Source organism: Lithobates pipiens, unplaced genomic scaffold (assembly GCF_037356315.1).
Source record: "Lithobates pipiens isolate NorthernLeopardFrog02 unplaced genomic scaffold, aLitPip1_a1.2 Scaffold_10, whole genome shotgun sequence".
Classification (NCBI taxonomy): domain Eukaryota; kingdom Metazoa; phylum Chordata; class Amphibia; order Anura; family Ranidae; genus Lithobates; species Lithobates pipiens.
Window position 1 is genome coordinate 79,870,420 of NW_027507686.1, and position 21,414 is coordinate 79,891,833.

The 21,414-nt window shown below is 44.5% G+C and overlaps 1 protein-coding gene and 3 non-coding genes across 4 annotated transcripts in view; 1 reads left to right on the top strand and 3 right to left on the bottom strand.

Annotated features, from left to right (window-relative positions):
• The window catches only part of RNASEH2C (ribonuclease H2 subunit C), a 30,381-nt gene extending 19,134 nt beyond the window's left edge, over positions 1-11,247 (bottom strand). Inside the window, exon 1 of the mRNA XM_077456128.1 lies at positions 11,013-11,247. Within this exon, the coding sequence (XP_077312254.1) occupies positions 11,013-11,172 (160 nt within the window). The 5' untranslated portion in view covers positions 11,173-11,247. The remainder of the gene's footprint in view (positions 1-11,012) is intronic.
• Positions 11,248-11,459: 212 nt separating this feature from the next.
• On the bottom strand, positions 11,460-11,542 carry TRNAL-CAG (transfer RNA leucine (anticodon CAG)). The gene has a single exon. It is a non-coding gene; the product is annotated as a tRNA-Leu (tRNA).
• Positions 11,543-17,518: 5,976 nt separating this feature from the next.
• TRNAQ-UUG (transfer RNA glutamine (anticodon UUG)) lies at positions 17,519-17,590 on the top strand. The gene has a single exon. It is a non-coding gene; the product is annotated as a tRNA-Gln (tRNA).
• A 221-nt stretch (positions 17,591-17,811) lies between these two features.
• On the bottom strand, positions 17,812-17,883 carry TRNAD-GUC (transfer RNA aspartic acid (anticodon GUC)). Its single transcript has one exon. It is a non-coding gene; the product is annotated as a tRNA-Asp (tRNA).
• Positions 17,884-21,414: the final 3,531 nt, after the last annotated feature.

Sequence of the window (21,414 nt, forward strand, 5' to 3'; positions counted from 1 at the left end):
GAGGACAAGGAGATGCTGAAGGTTTCCAAAGATGAACGGCGCCTGTGCACTGAGTCCAGGTTCAAGCCCCACCATCCAAGTGGACATAAGAGTTAGAATAAAAAATAGCCAAGCGCAGCGAGGCTGTGCCCGAAGTGTGGCAAGTGGCCCCGTTACTATGTGCTACCGTATGTCCACTTGGATGTGTGTGGCTTGCACCTGGACTCAGAGCACAGGCACCGTTCTTCTTCTTCGGAGACTTTCAAAGTCACCTTGTCCTCCGTACTGCACAAGCGCTGCACAGTACGGGGCGGACACTATCCGATGGCCGGATAGTTTTTGACAGAACACCGGCCCCACCACTAATATTTTAATATTAAAATATAAAATTTGTCACTGCCAGCCTCTCTATTAGAGGCTGGCATAGCACACTGTATGTTGTATTTAAAAATGAGAACTGTAAATACTGAATATCAACTGTCTTCAAGCCGGTCACATGACTCACATGCGCTTTCCAGCTCCAATGGGTGGCTTCTGCGGAGGAGACGAGTGGCCATGTGATCTCCATCTGACGTCAGTGGGAGATCACGGCCCCTCCCACAGAAGACCTCAGAGCTGAAAAGGGGCCGCGAGTGATCAGACCGGCCTGAAGACAGCCAATATTCAGTATTTATAGCGCTCATTTTTAACTGCTTGCCAACCAGCTGCCGTCATACAGCAGCAGGTCAGCACGATCTTGCGAACCGTCTTAGCTGTACGTCAGCCCCTTTAAACGGGATAGCAGCCACGCGCTGCACTGCAGGGGTGTCTATGTGCTTGGTTGGGGATTGCAGGCTTGAGAGGCAGAACAGAGACGTGTGTGTGTGTGTGTAAACACACAAATCCCTGTTCTGTGAGGAGAGGCAGATCGTGAGTTCCTACTAGCTAGGAACCACGATCTGTCATTTCCTCCAGTCACTCCCATCCCCCTACAGTTAGAACACACACTAGGGAACAGTTAACCCCTTGATTGCCCCTAGTGTTAACCCCTTTCCTGCCAGTGAAATTTACCAAGTAATCAGTGCATTTTTATAGCACTGATCGCTGTATAATTGTCACTGGTCCCAAAAATGTGTCAAAAGTGTCCGATCTGACCGCCATAATGTCACAGTCCCGATAAAAATCGCTGATCACTGCCATTACTAGTAAAAAAAATAAACAAAAATCCCATAAATCTTTCCTGTATTTTGTAGATGCTATAACTTTTTCGCAACCCAATATACCCTTTTTGCGATTTTTATTACCAAAAATCAGCAGAAGAATACATATCAGCCTAAACTTAGGAAAAAAATAGCTTTTTTTAAAAAAAAAAAAGAAGAATAGGGGACATAGCAAAAAGTACAAAATAGTTTTTTTTTTCCAAAATTGTTGCTTTTTTTTTTTGTTTATAGCGCAAAAAAAAAAAAAAACGCAGAGATTATCAAATACCACCAAAAGAAAGCTGTATTTGTGCAGGCAAAAAAAGGGTGTACATTTTGCTTGGGTACAGTGTCGCATGACCGCGCAATTGTCAAATGACGCAGTGCCATATTGCGAAAAATGGCCTGGTCATTGAGCAGCCAAATCTTCCGGGGCTGAAGTGGATAAATACAACATACACAGTGTGCTCTGCCAGTCTCTAAAAGAGGGGCTGGCATAGACGTTTAATAATGCCTTAACAAACACTTTAATATGGTTGCATAAGTGTGCAGACCCTTAAACGAATCTCCTGTGCACAGCCCTCTTCAGATCACCCCACAAATTTTCAATAGGATTTAGGTCTGGGCTCTAGCTGGGCCATTCCAAAACATTAGGTAAAAAGGTAGTGGTGCGCGGTACTATGGTGAAGAATCTAGTTAAAACAGGTTTAATATATTCAATAGGTACTCAAAAGATTAGAAGATAAATGTAATATCGTCTCCACTACAGGTAATAAATGGAACGTAGAAAAAGAAAAGACAATATATGTATATAAAAAATATATATGTATATATAGTGAGGGACCCTCACTCCTATGCGTAGTAGTATTTTGAGTGGTAGACAAATGGATAAGAAAAACAATTAATGATAAATAAGACTGGTGGTCCCAATGCGATTTTTTAGGTAGCAGAGTTGCATAAAGTGGCAGTGCTGAATGTAAAGAAGGTCCGTGAAAATAACTACTACTGTATTTGTTTCAGTGACTAAAGTACTATACATAAAATAGTGGACGAAATAAAAAATATATAAAGTGAATCACCATGCGATTTGTTAAAAATGACGAAAAACGCACACAAAGTGCTAGTGCTGAACAATAAATAGATCTGAAAAGAAAATCTGCTAAGTCAAAGTATATGTGTAACAGTGTGCAAAAGTAATCATTAGCTAGATAAGGCAAAAGATGTAAGTAATTGCTTGCCTTGTGACTAAAGAAATCGCATATGGTGTTAAAGCCAAGGGAGGGTTAAGCAAAGCGACTCTGTGCGGGTGTCTTTATACCATAGACTTAAATATCGGTGCAGTGCACTAAATTGAATCATACAATCAAAGAAAATAAATCAAATTGTTGAATCAAAACAAAAACGCATAAACGATCCAAGTGTTGGTGAGAGGGAAACAACCCTCTGGGAATAATCCAAAACAGAAGGAAAAAGGTGCACAGTGTTTGAAGCTATAAAAAAACAACAATGGAACAGTAATCCTAGTTAAAATTGTCCATTCAGCTGGTGCAACAACAAGTGGCGATTAGCCCAAAATCGCATGTAACAAGACAGTCGCCTGCAATGCTGGTGCTTAAAATATATGTGCACTATAAGGTAGAGATTTAAACAGTGATAATGGTGATGGTGGATATCTCCCACGTGGTCCTGTGTAATCAGAATATGGGTGTCCCCTTACCTTACAGCTGTAAGGTAACAGCATATGGTATATGTATCCTCAGGGTTCCTGGTGGTCCTTATCCCTCGAGGTCCTATTCACGTGTCCCCGGGTCCTGGCGTCTCCTGCCTACTGTGCCGTATTGGGCTCTGTAAGTGGTCCCTCAGCGGTACTTCAGCGTGGGGGGGGGAATTGGTGGTATACCTCGGCGGTTTTATGCAAGGGGTTAAACAGATAAGGAGGAAGGGAGCCCCATAGTATAGTATTTTTCAACAGTATTGAAATTTATTTATAAAAACAGCTTTGGTACTCACAAACAGAAAGAGTTTTTGTATGGTGTATAAATGAGCCTCGAGCTCGATTGCATCACTTCCGGTAGCGTCCCGACTAGTGTTCGTCACGGTCACGTGACTTCATCAGGGGATCGTTTATACACCATACAAAAACTCTGTCTGTTTGTGAGTACCAAAGCTGTTTTTATAAATAAATTTCAATACTGTTGAAAAATACTATACTATGGGGCTCCCTTCCTCCTTATCTGTTTAACCCCTTGCATAAAACCGCCGAGGTATACCACCAATTCCCCCCCCCACGCTGAAGTACCGCCGAGGGACCACTTACAGAGCCCAATACGGCACAGTAGGCAGGAGACGCCAGGACCCGGGGACACGTGAATAGGACCTCGAGGGATAAGGACCACCAGGAACCCTGAGGATACATATACCATATGCTGTTACCTTACAGCTGTAAGGTAAGGGGACACCCATATTCTGATTACACAGGACCACGTGGGAGATATCCACCATCACCATTATCACTGTTTAAATCTCTACCTTATAGTGCACATATATTTTAAGCACCAGCATTGCAGGCGACTGTCTTGTTACATGCGATTTTGGGCTAATCGCCACTTGTTGTTGCACCAGCTGAATGGACAATTTTAACTAGGATTACTGTTCCATTGTTGTTTTTTTATAGCTTCAAACACTGTGCACCTTTTTCCTTCTGTTTTGGATTATTCCCAGAGGGTTGTTTCCCTCTCACCAACACTTGGATCGTTTATGCGTTTTTGTTTTGATTCAACAATTTGATTTATTTTCTTTGATTGTATGATTCAATTTAGTGCATTGCACCGATATTTAAGTCTATGGTATAAAGACACCCGCACAGAGTCACTTTGCTTAACCCTCCCTTGGCTTTAACACCATATGCGATTTCTTTAGTCACAAGGCAAGCATTACTTACATCTTTTGCCTTATCTAGCTAATGATTACTTTTGTACACTGTTACACATATACTTTGACTTAGCAGATTTTCTTTTCAGATCTATTTATTGTTCAGCACTAGCATTTTGTATGCGTTTTTCGTCATTTTTAACAAATCGCATGGTGATTCACTTTATATATTTTTTATTTCGTCCACTATTTTATGTATAGTACTTTAGTCACTGAAACAAATACAGTAGTAGTTATTTTCACGGACCTTCTTTACATTCAGCACTGCCACTTTATGCAACTCTGCTACCTAAAAAAAAAAAAAAATCGCATTGGGACCACCAGTCTTATTTATCATTAATTGTTTTTCTTATCCATTTGTCTACCACTCAAAATACTACTACGCATAGGAGTGAGGGTCCCTCACTATATTATATATATATATATATATATATATATATATATATATATATATATATATATATATATATATATATATTTTTTTTTTATATACATATATTGTCTTTTCTTTTTCTACGTTCCATTTATTACCTGTAGTGGAGACGATATTACATTTATCTTCTAATCTTTTGAGTACCTATTGAATATATTAAACCTGTTTTAACTAGATTCTTCACCATAGTACCGCGCACCACTACCTTTTTACCTTTTGTCTTCTCCAATTGGGGTTCAAGTACCCCATTTCAGTGTGTGCAGCGGTGCAACAATTAGATTACTCTTTGATTAGGCGCAGGAATATTCTCTTTTATATTCCAAAACATTATTCTTCTGGCAAAGCCATTCCTTTGTTGATTTGGATGCATGCTTTGGATCTTGTCATTGTAGCAGAAGCCTGAAAGTTTTGTGCCAATATTAACTGGTATTTGGAACTGTTCATATTTCCCGCTACCTTGACTAAGGCCAAGGCTCCCAGCTAAAGAAAAGCCCCAAAGCATGATGCTGCTACCACCATGCTTCACTGTGGGTATTAGAGGTTGACCGATATGGGTTTTTCTCTGGCCAATGCCAATATTTAGAAATCGGGGTGGCTGATGGCCGATATATATGATGCTGATTTTTGCGGCTGATTCTTTCTTTCTTTTTTGGCAGGTGGCACTGGTAGGCACTGACAGGTGACACTGGCAAGTGGCACAGGTTGGCACTGACTGACGCCACTGGCAGGTGGCACTAATTGGCACTGGCAGGTTTCACAGTCGATAGTGTAACTGTGAAACTGAATGCTCTCTGCAGCGTCACGGTGTGTGAAACTGTATAGAGAGAGAGGAGCTGACAAAATTCAGCGTGATGTTGGAGGTGGGCGGGATCCAGCAGCTATCCATCCAATGATTGGGCTGTTTAAGAAAGGAGCATGGCCGCATGGCCACATACACGTAGCGGCCCGCCCAGCTCCCATCCCATTGGGTGGTGTTGGATAGCTGGGTCCCGCCCACCCCCGACAGCCAACCTCAATTTTGACAGCTCCTCACACTCTATACAGTTTCACAAACCGTGGCGCTGCTCTGCCAACAGAGTGTGGAGAAGGGAGGAGGACCCCACACTCTGCTGGCAGAGGTACGGCCAGTGTTCAATATCGGCCTAATTTGGATAATAAATCGTCTGATGCCGATTTCTCCAAAATGGCCAAATATCGGCCAATATATTGGTCAACCTCTAGTGGGTATGGTGCTCTTTTTGTGATGTGCAGTGTTGTTTTTGTGCCAAACATATCCTTTGGGAATTTTGGCTGAAAAGTTCAACCTTGGTTTCATCAGACTCCTCTCCTCATTGGCTCACTAACTTTAATTGACAGCACTAGTAGCCAATGACACACACTGCAGTGTCTTGGGTAATCAGGAGGGAGAGTCCCAAACAGTCGATGCTCTCCTGCAACATCATTGGATCAACCTTGGCTTACCTATAGGTACAATTAAAGAGGAATACTTTACTTTCTCTAAAATAAAATAAAAAACCTTCTGCCTTTAGAACCACTTTAACCACTTCAGCTCCGGACCAATAAACACCTTAAGGACCAGAGGTCTTTTTGCAATTTCGCACTGCGCTGCTTTAACTGGTAATTGCGCGGTCATGCAATATTGCACCCAAACGAAATTTGCGTCCTTTTCTTCCCACAAATAGAGCTTTCTTTTGATGGTATTTGATTGCCTCTGCGATTTTTTTTTTTTGCGATATAAATGGAAAAAGAGCGAAAATTTTGAAAAAAAAAGATATTTTCTTCTTTTTGTTATAAGAAAAATCGAATAAACTAAATTTTAGTCATACATTGAGGGCAAAATTTATTCAGCCACATGTCTTTAGTAAAAAAAATGTCAATAAGCGTATATTTTTTGGTTTGCGCAAAAGTTATAGCGTCTACAAACTAGAGTACATTTTCTGGAATTTACACAGCTTTTAATTTATGACTGCCGATCTCATTTCTTGAGGTGCTAAAATGGCAGGGCAGTACAAATCCCCCCCAAATGACCCCATTTTGGAAAGTAGACACCCCAAGGAAATTGCTGATGGGTATGTTGAGCCCATTGAATATTTATTTTTTTTGTCCTAAGGGATTGAATAATGACAAAAAAAAAAAAAAAAAATTTTTTTTACAAAAAGTTGTCACTAAATGATATATTGCTCACACATGCCATGGTTATATGTGAAATGACACCCCAAAATACATTCTGCTGCTTCTCCCGAGTACGGGGATACCACATGTGTGGGACTTTTTGGGAGTCTAGTCGCGCACGGCACCCCGAAAACCAATCACCACCTTCAGGATTTCTAAGGGTGCAAATTTTTGATTTAACTCCTCACTACCTATCACAGTTTCGAAGGCCATAAAATGCCAAAATAGCACAAAACCCCCCCAAATGACCCCATTTTGGAAAGTAGACACCCCAAGCTATTTACTGAGAGGCATGTTGAGTCCATGGAATATTTTATATTTTGCCAAAAGTTGCGGGAATATTACAAACTTTTTTTTTTTTGCACAAAGTTGTCACTAAATGATATATTGCTCACACATGCTATGGGCAGAAGTCAAATTACACCACAAAATAAATTCTGCTGCTTCTCCCGAGTACGGGGATACCACATGTGGGGGACTTTTTGGGAGCCTAGTTAACTAGCTACCTAGCGACACTAGCGACACTGATGCAGCATTCAGAAAAATTATCGCTTAGTGACACTGGCAAAAGGGGGTGAAAGGGTTAACTAGCGGAAATCAGGGGGTTAAAACCATTATTGGGTAGTATATCGGGGTACCTAGCGCTATAAAAACCTGGCGGTGAACCTAAAAAAATAACTAGCTACCTAGCGACTGTAGCGACACTAATGCAGCGATCAGAAAAACGATCGCTTAGTGACACTGGCAAAAGGGGGTGAAAGGGTTAACTAGCGGCAATCAGGGGGTTAAAAACATTATTGGGTAGTATATCGGGGTACCTAGCGATATAAAAACCTGGCGGTGAACCTAAAAAAATAACTAGCTACCTAGCGACACATGCAGCGATCAGAAAAATGATCGCTTAGTGACACTGGCAAAAGGGGGTGAAAGGGTTAACTAGCGGCAATCAGGGGGTTAAAAACATTATTGGGTAGTATATCGGGGTACCTAGCGCTATAAAAACCTGGCGGTGAACCTAAAAAAATAACTAGCTACCTAGCGACTGTAGCGACACTAATGCAGCGATCAGAAAAACGATCGCTTAGTGACACTGGCAAAAGGGGGTGAAAGGGTTAACTAGCGGCAATCAGGGGGTTAAAAACATTATTGGGTAGTATATCGGGGTACCTAGCGATATAAAAACCTGGCGGTGAACCTAAAAAAATAACTAGCTACCTAGCGACACATGCAGCGATCAGAAAAATGATCGCTTAGTGACACTGGCAAAAGGGGGTGAAAGGGTTAACTCTAGGGGCAATCAGGGGGTTAAATCTTTATTGGGGGGTGATAGGGGGCTACCCTGGACCTAACACTAACTGTCCTGACAGTTTTTACTGTCACAACTGACACTGAATGCATTGATCAGTAAAGAAATGATCAATGCAATCAGTGACACTGTGACTGGGGGGGGGAGGGGGGGCGGGGGGGGGATCGGGGGGCGATCGGGGGGGGGATCGGGGGGGGTTTGTGTGCCTGTGTGTACCTACATGTCAGTGTAGTGTTCGTGCAGACTTACTTTTACTCTTCTCCTCGTAGTCCGGTCAAAAAGACCGCCCCGAGGAGAATGACATCACTTCCTCCTTCCTGTGTAAACAATACACAGGGGAGGAAGCTTCTCATTGGCCAGGAGCGATCCAGAGGGGGTGGCCGAAAACGAACGGCCATCCCCTCATCACGGAGCGCTCCTGGACCGAATCGGACCGCCGTAACCAGCGGGAGGGGGTCCGATGGGACCCCCCACCCGCTGGAAGGCAATCACGTAGATGTACGTGATTATGCCTGCCTGTGCCATTGTGCTGACGTACAATGGCAATACGGCGGTCCTCAAGTGGTTAATGCAAGGAATGCATGAAGGTAAAATATGTTTGGCCTTTAGAACCACTTTAAGGCCAGGTTCACACAAGCATACTACAGCGTACAACCATGCAAGGTCAAGTCGTTTTTTTTTCTCCCATAAAAAGATAGATTAAATATATTGCAAAGCAATATTACAAGGTATATAAGAACATGCAAGGAGGTATCAACATCCATAGTAGCGGAGACATCCCCCATAATAAACAGCACAATAAAACAAAGGAACTTTCAATAATGACCTTCGGAAGACCAGTACAATATCTGGGTACACTAAACCACATACGTGGATAACCCCAGGGAGTCTGTATATAGTGGCAAGGGCTGGGTTTACCCACACAGATAATCCCTACAAGCAGTCCCAATCATGCATGGATACAGTCACTGCTTCCAACTTGACATCCGTGTGTGTACACGATCATGAACGTGCACTGCCCGTGGTCAGGGCTGAGCACATGTGTGTGTCCTAAGACCCCTTTCACACTGAGGTGGTTTTCATGCATTTTAGCACTAGAAATAATGCCTGAAAACCACGTTGCATTAATTTCAGTGTGACCTTTCACACTGGGGCGGTGCGCTTGCAGGATGCTAGGAAAAGTCCTGCAAGCAGCATCTTTGGGAGTGCTGTATTTAGTGCTCCCAAAACGTGTTGCCCATTGAAATGAATGGGCAGCGCTTCCAAAGCACTTGAAAAACACTTGCGGAAGCATCGCACCACAGGCACTTTTAACCCCTTTTGTGTGGTTAAACGCACCCTGCTAGCAGCCAAAGAAAGCTCTGCTTAACCACTTTCAGACCGGACCAATTTGCTGGTCAAAGACCAGACCACTTTTTGCGATTCGGCACTGCGTCGCTTTAACTGACAATTGCGCGGTCGTGCGACGTGGCTCCCAAACAAAATTAACGTCCTTTTTTCCCCACAAATAGAGCTTTCTTTTGGTGGTATTTGATCACCCCTGCGGTTTTTATTTTTTGCGCTATAAACAAAAATAGAGCGATAATTTTGAAAAAAAAACACATTATTTTTTACTTTTTGTTATAATAAATATCCCCCAAAAATATATAAAAAAACATTTTTTTCCCTCAGTTTAGGCCGATACGTATTCTTCTACATATTTTTGGTAAAAAAAAAAAAAAATCGCAATAAGCGATTATTGATTGGTTTGCGCAAAAGTTATAGCGTTTACAAAATAGGGATAGTTTTATAGCATTTTTATTAATAATTTTTTATTATTTTTTTTTTTACTAGTAATGGCGGCGATCTGCGATTTTTATTGTGACTGCGACATTGTGGGGGACCCATCGGACATTTTTGACACATTTTTGGGACCATTGTCATTTATACAGTAATCACTGCTATATAAATGCACTGATTCCTGTGTAAATGACACTGGCAGTGAAAGGGTTAACCAGTGGGTGGCAGTGTAGGGGTTAAGTGTTCCTAGGGGTGTGTTACTAACTGTGGGGGGGTTGGGCTTTCATTTAGTGTACACTGATCTCTGCTCCAATCACATGGAGCAGAGATCAGCGTCACTAGTTGCTAGGCAGAATGGAAAAATTTTGTTTATACAGCATTTCCTCCATTCGGCCGCTCCGTGAGACGATCGCGGGGATGCCCGCGGCGATCGAGTCCGCGGGTCCCGCGACCGGACTCACGGGGGTCCCGACCAGCGTGGGAGCGCGCCGCCGGCGGCGCGCTCCCGATGGCACGGCGGCAACGAATATTGGACGTACATGTACGCCAATATGCCTGCCCGTGCCATTCTGTCGACGTACATCGTCGTGCGCTGGTCGGGAAGTGGTTAAACAGCACTAAAGCGCTGCTAAAACAAGCAGTGCTTTAGTACCAATGTGTACCAGTGTGAAAGGGGTCTAAGGATTAATACCTTATGCACACAGAGTGTTTGCCCAGCTCTCCTGAATGCCTTACCTCTTGGTAGCTGACTTTTGGCAAAAAATAAAAACTCTTGATGCGTGTAAATGCATTCAGGCACAGTATACGCTTGGGTGCTAATTTCTTTGGCCAGAATACATTTATTCTGGGCGTTGAAATGAATTAACGCTCGAGTGTTAAACGCGCCTACCATTGAGGCACGTTTAGACACATTTTCAAGCTTCTTTTCTGATAAAGCGCCTCTGCTCCTAGATGCACTGGCAGTGGGTGGCGCCGACTTCCTGGCGGGTTCTGCACGTGGGCTGTGCGAAAACGCTGGAGCTCATCCTTAATGGGCACCTAGGAGGCAGCCACCACTAAAAGCAGCATTGTTAACACTCAGTGTGCATGAGGCCTTAAGGCAGGCACTTTACCGGTGTTGTGGAGGTAGGTGGCCCCCTATACAGTCAGTGCACTGGGTGGAGTGCCCCTTCTCTTACAGAGGAAGGTGGGCAGCGGTAGGTCCTCTCCTTCCATCTACAATCAGCCCACTTACCTCCAGAGGCCTCTCTGATGGCCGGGGTGAAGTACTCAGTGACTTTGGCCGGGCCCTGTCTTTGGATCACACATGGTAGGAGGTGGAGGGGCTCCTGGGCGGCCGAGGAAAGAGTATGGAGCTCCAGGCGGGCACAGGGGGCAGCACTGCTCTCCGCCATATCTGAGGCAAGGACACACGAATATTATACAACCAGCCACTCTGCTCCATAGAACTTCAGACCAACACTCCCATCACTCACCCGGAACACGCTCCCGCCACCGCACAGCCTGCCGGAAGTAACGGTATACATACAGCCAGGCATGCTGGGAAATGTAGTGGCATTAATGGAAATTCATTCTCTAACAAAAAAAGGAACGCTATCGTCATGTCTCAATAAAATGCAGTTCGTCTGTATTGTAACACTGAATTAATGTTGTAAAATTGTAGACGGAAAGAAAAAATTAATGTCAGAAGTGGGATTCGAACCCACGCCTCCAGAGGAGACTGCGACCTGAACGCAGCGCCTTAGACCGCTCGGCCATCCTGACAAGTTGTTGAAAATGTGTGTGCAATTTTATTCGGTTGTTTCAAAAGATCCTATCTTAGGCCATTATTTTTTGCAATAAGTTTTTCCTCTGTAAGGGTTCCTTGCTTAAAATGTTAACTCCACTTTCATGGGAAAGAAAAAAATAACAAATAAACAAAAAGTAACTGAATGTTATTACAAATGACAAAGACATGCAGTTAGGTTAATTGGCTTCTGTCCAAAATTGGCCCTAGTATATGAATGGGGACCTTGGATTGTGGGCTCCTTGAGGGTAGGGACCGATTTGAGTGTTCAATGTACAGGGATAGGGGCAATTGTAGACACTCACTCAGGTTGAACTGGATGGACTGGTGTCTTTATTCAACCTTACTAACTATGAAACTATGAAACTATGACCTTTCCTTTTAAGTCTGCAGGTGCATAAGCCTGGGAGGAGCCCTTGCCGAAAAGCCCGCAAAGTTGTGCAACCCAAGCATCCCAGTGGGAGATGCCTGAGTTGTTCTTCCCTGCATGAGGCACCGCGTGAGAGTGTGTTGCAGAAAGAGGAAAAGACTGGTTGATTATCTCTCGGAGTGTTGGAGAGAAGATTTTATTTTTCCTTAAGAATGTACCATGCTCCGGGTATGCAGTCTGTGTCAGGACCCAGGATGCCTATTGCAAAGGGTTCCGCAGGTATGCAGCTGCCCGGTACCGTGCTCACAGACACGGGCATTTGCCTGCTGCCGCAGGGACGGTTCATACTATACACCGCTGGAGATGTCGAGGGCCTGGGCATGTTGTGTGGAAGTGCGACGGTCTGGTCGCCAACCCTCGACCGTTCGCCAGGTGTGGGGAGTACACTTTTAAAGTGGAGCAGTCAGTCACATTGCCAAGGGCCAACCGCGTGGACTGGGCCATGGGCTTTACAACCGAGGAGTCGGCCATCTTCGCCCCTCTGGTGAGGCCTTCCACCGCGGTGACACCTGTTGTCGTTGACATCCCAGAGAGAGATGCCACTGCGTCTACCACTGAGACTGCAGAGGAAACTACTTTGGAGCAGATGGACACTGCTTCTACTACTGTTACTGAAATCACTATGCCTCCTTTGGAGAAAGTGGGGCGCACAAAGTCTTCCCGGAATGGAGGACCACCACCGAGTCCTACTGGATCCAATTGGCGGAAGAAGGTTGCTTTGGGAAAAAGTCTGACTGTGAGTACACCTTTAGTAAATTATTTACCGGCAGAGGAATATAGAGATTCGGAGTTAGAGTCTTTGTCGGATACGGAAGATCAGGAATTTTGGGGACATTGTCTCAGGAGATGCTGTGGGCTGGAGGGGATGATGTAGCCGCCACTTGTACAGATGTTTTGGACTGGCTATCTCTAACCTCAGGGGATGGAACACGGAGTGCGGAAAACCTCATCACGGTAAATGTGACTCTCCCTAAACCTGTGAATTTGCCCACACTTAAAAGGGACTCTGCCAAGTTGGAACAACGGTCTCCAAACTCCTGCATACTACCCGGGGAACGAAGTGCCCATGCATTACCGAGACTTGTAAGGTCACAGAGACTTCTTCACAAGAGAGTAGCTAGTGAATACGGGTTGGAATTCCCCTATGTTCCAAGGGACATTATGACCCTTATTGAAAAGAACCGTGAGGCATGGTACGAGGACGATGTTTGGAGATATTTAAAAGTACCAAAGCCGCTTCGGAAAAAGGTTTCTCACCGGAGCATTATGAACGGTTTGTCAGATATCTACGGCAATGGAGCTACGGTCGGCACATTTCTGAGGACAAAGTTGTGATCTGCAGACCGGATAAAGACAGTGCCATGTACTTTATTACTATTGTGGATGCACAGGGGAAAGATTTAATGTTGCCTGATCCCCGTTTCTACTGGTGAACTGTTCCTGAGTCAAGACTTGCAAGAAGGGTTTCTCTTGGTCTTTGCCTCTTTTCAAATTTTCTTGAGGCTACTGAACTATGGGGTAGTTAGACAGAGCCAGTTACACAGAGAATGGAACATCCACCGTGTCAAGAATATTTAACCTGTTTTAATTTAGAGACTGCACTTCAGCAATGCATACCACTAGGTGGCATGAGTCGGCGCAATTAACACTGCATTACAGAAGAAAAAAAAAAAGGGAGTTTTAAAAGTTTCAAACGTTTTAGAGTTTAGAGAGGAATCCATGGAGATTGTATGGAATCCTGCCTTCTAATAGTGTATGTATAGTGTACTGTATATATGTTTTTTTGTCTTTTCCAGGATTCACCGGAGAGCCTATCAAACCACTGGAGAATGGGTGGGTTAGATAGAAAGGCTTGGGTGGTAACCTTAATGTATAATAATTTTATGCTCAACTATGTCTTTACACAATACAGGAATTTTATGGTTTCCTTCCCTTTTTCCCCATTCCCACCCAAACCATTCAGGTACTCTAAGGTTTTTTTTTTGGTAGAACTAGTTGTTAACTCTGGGTTTCTTTTTTCCTGTCTTTCCCAGACAATGGGGACATCGTCTAAATAAGCAGGGGGAGTGTGTAGCGGCGGCTCCTGAAGAGCACACGCTATGCGGTTTTTCCTTAAGTTAAAGTTGCCTAAACTTCAGTTTGGTTTGGATGTGATTATCTAAATTGGGCCTTAGCATTAGTCTGACTGGACTGTGAGATGTTCAGCCTGGCCACAGGGGGCACTGTCTCTTCTGGCAGGCAAGGAACTATGGTCTGGTTAGGTGCTTAAGTTACTCTCTCTCGGAGCCAGTGCAGTGGGAGGGGCGCTCTTGCTGTGTTTTCTGGGAGAGGATACTTAAGATGCTGGCGTCACGTGGTTCGGGGTTCTGGTCCAGTAGGATGTGCTGACTGCATGGTCCTGGTCCTCCTGACCAGCCCCCAGGAAGGCTATGGCCTGGGGTACCGAACCACCCGACTTTGATGTCTCGGGGCTCGCTAGCCCGAGGCAAGGAAACTAAAGGAAGATTCTGAGGTGGTTGGGTGCCATCTCCGGTTCGGGAGAGACCCAATGTACTTCAAGAATTTCAGAGGAGGACTCTTCAGAAGAACACCACATACAGGTTGGTTTTCTTAGCAAGAGCCTGGAAGGACTGAGTAACTGAGAGAATCCAGTCTTGTGGATATCGCCAAGCAGGCTAAAAGATCCAGGTATTCTACAAGTGTTCTAAAGCTTAATTTTCCTATAGGTTTTATAACGTCTGTGACAGAGACATTATCTTGTACATTTCTACAACAAGGTCTGTGGCAAAGACTTGTTCCTGAATGAGCACCAAGTTGGCTGATAGGCCTTGTGAGAGAGGGACTGTCCAACCTGAGACCATCCAGCTGCGAATGGCTATTCTCTGGATGCAGTCAAAGTAAGCAAGTTCTTCGATGTTTTTGACTTTGACATTAAGAGTACCTGAACTTCCTTTCTAACCCTCTGACCTCAAGTTGAAAGACTGTTCAATTGTCTGAGTTTTGCAAATAAAATCCATTCAAGTGGATCTATTGTCAGTCTCAAGTTACTGGGCCATCTACCATGGGACATCCCCCTAGACGTGCAACAAGGAGAACGGAAGGTAACGGTAAGCCCAAAGGTAGCCAGCAGCTCCTTCGAGGGTTAGTGCTACACACCTTACGGACATAGCTGATGTTTTTTTTTTTTTTTACAGTTTTTATTTCAAGAAGAAAAGGACATTATATGATACTACATCTTACCTTATTTTATTGAACATTCATCAGGAACTAGGGACGTTTGTTGTTGATTTATTGTTAATTTTTTAGCAGATGTCTATTTCGTTTATTATCACTGGCACCTTTGCACTTTGTCACTTTATTTGTGATTTGCTTTGTTTTGGCCGTATGATATGCACTATTGCATTGTGTATAATTTTAGTATACCTTATTATAGCGCAGCACTATTTTCACTTTAGTTTACATTAGGGTTCTGGCATTACCTTCAGTGTTTGTAGCAGTATACGCTTTATATATTTAGTGGTGCTGGGATATTTTTATTTTACTACCCCCCTGAACAGGGCCTCCTCTGAACCCCACCAGTTCAGGGCCTCCTTTGCACCCCCCACCTCAGCCCAGGGCCTCCTCCACACCCCCCCCCCTCAATCCAGGGCCTCTCTGCCCCCTCCTGCCCCCCTCCCCCAATTTTTTGTCATACCAACCCCATTTTCCTAGTCCATGGCCTTCTGCACACAAACCCCTCTCGTTGTCCTAATTAATTACTTCCAGTTCCATGAAGGCTCTCCTATGCTGAAGCTTTCTATGGCCCTAGCAGGCAGGAGGTGCAGAGTGATTAAGCACTAGTGCACCTGTGCCGTCTCCTTCCTATTTGGTTCTCTGGTATTTGGCAAACTATGCAGCCAGGTGCCTGTCCATTACACTTAATTGGGCGGCAGTGACACTCTCAGTGCAGGTGGGGGCGACAGAACCCCTGGTGGCGCCCCCCTAGATGCGTCACCTGAGGCCTGTGCATCCATGCCCCCCACCCCAGAGGTACTCGAGCCAAGACAGGTAGCAGAGAGAGATGCAAGAAAGCTTTTCTGGGGGGTGAAGTGGTTGGGGTTGCACACTGTGCATAGCACACCCCTAAACCCTGCACTCTGTACACAGCATACCCCTGAGCTCTGTACATAAAACACTCCTGAACCCTGCATTCTGTACACAGCACATCCCTAAGCTCTGTACATAAAACACCCCTGGACCCTGCACTCTGTAAATGGCACACCCCTGAGATTTCTACATAAAACACTCCTGAACCCTGCACTCTGTACCCATCACATCCCTGAGCTCTGCACATAAAACACTCCTGAACCCTGCACTCTGTACACAGCACATCCCTGAGCTCTGTTCATAAAACACTCCTGAACCCTGCACTCTGTACACAACACATCCCTGAGCACTGTACATAAAACACTCCTGAACCCTGCACTCTGAACACAGCACACCTCTGAGCTTTGTACATAAAACACTCCTGAACCCTGCACTCTGAACACAGCACACCTCTGAGCTTTGTACATAAAACACTCCTGAACCCTGCACTCTGTAAGTAGCACACCCCAGATACAACTGGCCCTTTGAGGGCAACGATACTGCTGATACGGCCTGCGATTAGGAAGTTTGACACCCCTGGTATAAACTATGCATCCACTTCCTTAGCCAATTACACACTCTCTTCCTACAACACACTTTTTAGCTTCCTCAAAACACTTATGATTCTATCTGAACCCCAAGTTCATGCCACCTAAGGACTCGTTCACATCTTAAGGTGCTGTTCACTAATTTCAAATGAAACATGCAAAAATAGCGCAGACAATTTTGTTTGACAATTGCACTGCACCAAACCGCATGGTACTGCGATACTCTGCGTTTTGGTGGGTACGAGTGTTCTGCCAAATGCATAGAGGTGCCATTAAGAATTAACAGAACCCACGTGCACCTGCAGAAGTCAGCGCATTTTTGTGTGGTGTGGAAAGACTTGCAATTTTGCACTTGTTCATGCTCTGCACCTGATGTTATCCAGCCCTCAGGTCCGGTTCACACTGAGGCAGCACGACATACAGCGTGCCTACCTCAAGTGACCTGAACGAGACCACTGCGGCGATTTGCAAAACAACTTCTGTATAGAAGTCAATGCAAGTCGCCCCAAAAGTCGTACAGGAACCTTTTTCTAAGTCGGAGCTTGAGTCGCTCCGATTAGAACGGTTCCATTGCACAGAGCGGGGTGCGACTTGTCAGGCGGCTAAGTCGCCCCTGTGTGAACCGGCTCTAAGTCTTCTTATAGCAGTCACAAGGGAAGGTTTACTATCACCCAACAGAAAATGTCTCTCTCACCTCTTCACATAGGCAGATTTCACTGCTATATCTCTTTAAAGGGAAAATTGTCACGCTATATCTAGTACCAAAATGTAACACAGCAAAGATCTTACGCTACACAGCCACTGTTACAAAGTATATTTTTAGCTTGTATTTGAAGACTTGGGCGGTATGAGGTTCCATGGTGTAATGGTTAGCACTCTGGACTTTGAATCCAGCGATCCGAGTTCGAATCTCGGTGGGACCTTTGTTTTTGTTTTGTTTTTTAAATAACTGATATAATACAATCCTGGTGATCCATTTTATGAATTTGAATGTTGATTGTAATTTTTAAAAGTAAAATGCAGATCACAAAATACTATTTAATTTGTTTCAACGATTGCACTATGAATGGTTTAATTATCAGTACATGACATGATATCATACGCATGAAAGACATGCAATTTAAAACAAATGAAAAAATTGGGTCTCCCCGTCGGGGAATCGAACCCCGGTCTCCCGCGTGACAGGCGGGGATACTTACCACTATACTAACGAGGACTAACCTGTCTCGCCTGAGCTGATAATATGGTCTTGCCATTGATGTTAACATTAGGCACTGTTTATCCTGGAAAGGTGTGCGTGAATTCCACATTTGACATGTTTCTCGTACTGGCTTTTTCTGTAACAATTTGGAATGATTGTTGATGATACTTTCAGGACAGACTTTCAGATCCTAAAAGACCACAATAGTTATGATGACCAATGTGACCATACACACTTTGAATCTTTGCCTCTATTCAGCTGTTGCCATTTATTAATAAATATCATGTGCCCAAGGACACACTAAACAAGTGCTCTCAAATAGAATTGCTGGGTAACAGATTTACAACTCCATCAATACTAATGCTAGCCATACACCAGTCGAAGAAAGCTGTGTGAAGTTGGCACCCCATGTTTGTAAAACCAGAATAAAAATATACCATTCGTTTGTGCCGCGTTTGTGCCAGTTTGGTTTCTGAGATATTAAACATTCAATTTAATGCAAGCCCCGCCCACTTTGCACCCCACGTTGCTGAATTTGAAAAACAAACGCGCCATTAGTTTGTGCCGCCTTTGTGCTGGTTTGTTCTGCAAAAATAAATGCTTATGCCGCTTTGGTTGCGGAGATATTGTGCGTCATAGTTGCTGAAACCCAGCCCACTTTGCACCCCATGTTGCCGAATTTTAAAAACAAACGCGCCATTCGTTTGTGCTACGTTTGTGCTGGTTTTTGCTGCAAAAATAAACGTTTGTGCCGCTTTGGTTGCGGAGATATTGTGCGTTATAATTGCTGCAACCCCGCCCACTTTGCACCCCATGTTGCCGAATTTTAAAAACAAATGCGCCATTCGTTTGTGCCGCGTTTGTGCTGGTTTGTGCTGCAAAAATAAATGCTTGTGCCACTTTGGTTGCGGAGATATTGTGCGTCATAGTTGCTGAAACCCCGCCCACTTTGCACCCCATGTTGCCGAATTTTAAAAACAAACGCGCCATTCGTTTGTGCTACGTTTGTGCTGGTTTTTGCTGCAAAAATAAACGTTTGTGCCGCTTTGGTTGCGGAGATATTGTGCGTTGTAGTTGCTGCAACCCCATCCACTTTGCACCCATGTTGCTGAATTTTAAAAACAAATGCGCCATTCGTTTGTGCCACAAAAATAAACATTTGTGCCGTGTTTGTGCTGGTTTGTGACACAAAAATAAACGTTTGTGCTGCTTTGGTTGCGGAGATATTGTGTGTTATAGTTGCTGAAACCACGCCCACTTTGCACCCCATGTTGCTGAATTTTAAAAACAAACGCACCGTTCGTTTGTGCCACGTTTGTGCTGGTTTGTGCCGCAAAAATAAACGTTTGTGTCGCTTTGGTTGCGGAGATATTGTGCGTTATAGTTGCTGCAACCCCGCCCACTTTGCACCCCATGTTGCCGAATTTAAAAAAACAAATGCACCATTTGTTTGTGCTACGTTTGTGCTGGTTTGTACACCGGCACAAACGAATGGCGTGTTTGTTTTTAAAATTCATCTGGTTTGTTCATGGTTTGTGCAGATTTGGTGGATATTGTACATGTTTTACTTCACATGCATAGTTTTGCCACCCCCACAGGGATCCCCCCTCCTTCCGATTCTCTAGTGCTGACTGGAAGAACAGACGGAGGAGGAAATCTGGGGAGGGGGAGGGCACAGCTGTTGTTGGCTCTGGCTCTAATGAGGCAGAGTCAGCTGTCAATCAGGCGGCAGGGTGGATCTCAACAGTATTGTCAGGATCTGTCCTGGCTGCATCGCGGCTCTGTGCTGTTAGGATATAGTGGGCAATAGCCCGCCACATGCACATGAGTTTTTTTGTCACGGGAGAACATACTATATGTCACCTTGTCAACAAAAAAAGAACTAAGGCCAAAAAAGGTTGGGCCATAGTTCTTTTTTAAACCAGGTGTTAACCAAGCAAAACAGCACTCCAGCAAATTCTCTTATACAAGTCCCTTCTTTTTTTATTTGCTGTTTTGAAAAACATGTCAGTAAACATTTTTTTTTTGACAGACTCCATGGCAGACTATGTGTGGGTTAACCCCGCCTCCTCTCCAATGCTATAGGACCCCACTCCCATAAATTTGAGCTCACCACTAGGGACTGCATTCCGTAATTAGACAACTCATGACCAAAGGGTGGGAACTCCGTCTGCTATGGAGTCCATCAGGAAAGTAAAATTATGGTAAGTATTTGATAATAAATTTTCAGTTTTCCTGACAGACTTCATGGCAGACTACATGTGGGAAATAACTAGCCAAACCACATGGGTGGGTATGCTGATAAAAAGAAGTTTAGTTCTCCCTGCCAACCGACTGGATTCTTAAACCAAAGATCGAAAGATGCAAAGATTGCAATAATGTGAGATAAAGGTATTAATGGAGGCCCATGAGACCGCCTAGTAGATGAGATCAGGAGCCACAGGTTGGGCTGCTGCCCACAAAGCCGTCATACCCCTGGGAGGGTGTGCTGTCACCGCCTCTGGAGGAGCCAGGCCCTTAGCCCTATAAGCCTGCTAGATAGACTGGATGATCCAGGTCACAATAATTCTGGACGAAGCACGTTTCCCCTTGTTGTTGCCGGAGTGTAGAGCAAAGAGTTAGTCGGAGCATCTAAAGGTGGAAGTAACTCGTAGGTATTACTTCAGCATTTCATCTACATCCAGAGGATGAACTTCAGAGGAACCTGGGGTCCTGAATGTAGGCAGGACAATTTCTTGGTCCTCATAGAACACTGAAGAGACTTCGGATTTGAGCCGAACATAGGGGTGAGGACCACCTGGTCCGGGAAGAAAGTCAGAAATGGTTCTACATGACCCAAGGACCCAATCTCAGAAACACTTTTAGCCGAAGTGATGACTACTAGAAAGGCGACCCTTGCAGAAAAGTCCTTAATAGAAAGCGGGGCAGATCCAGTGGTGCTTAGTCCAGACAGTGAGTTGAAGACCAGGGGAATCTTTGAAGCCTGTTGCCCCACAGAAAAACTGCAGAGTTAAAGGGTGAACAGCCCCCAATGTACCATAGAAGGCTGACAAGGCAGAGACTTGGAGCCTGAAAGAGCTGATGGACAGAGACATATCTAGAACGGATTGAGGAAAGCTGAGAATATCTTGGGATTCCCGGATCCCTGAATGATCTGCCCATAGAGGATGAGAATTTGACAAACTTGGCCCAAATTCTTTCATATACTTTATTCGTGATTGCCCTTCTCGAGCCCATGAGGGTGGAAATTACTCCTGAAGCACCCCCGAGAGACTACAGCCTTTACCTCTCAAGAACCCGACCATCAGTCTCAGTAATGCCGAATAAGGGTACAAGACTGCCCGTCTGAGAAAGAAGGTCCAGCCTGAGAGCAAGAGGTAGCAGATCCCAGAAGCTGAGCTGGGTCAGGCGGGGAAACTATGGCCTGTTATCGCTTCTCGGCCTTTTGGCTGCGATCATTGGTTGCGGTCAGAGGGTTTACTGAAAGCACCAGTCCTACTCGGCCTGGGGGTGTTTTCCTTAATTGGTGCACCCCCTGCTGCTATT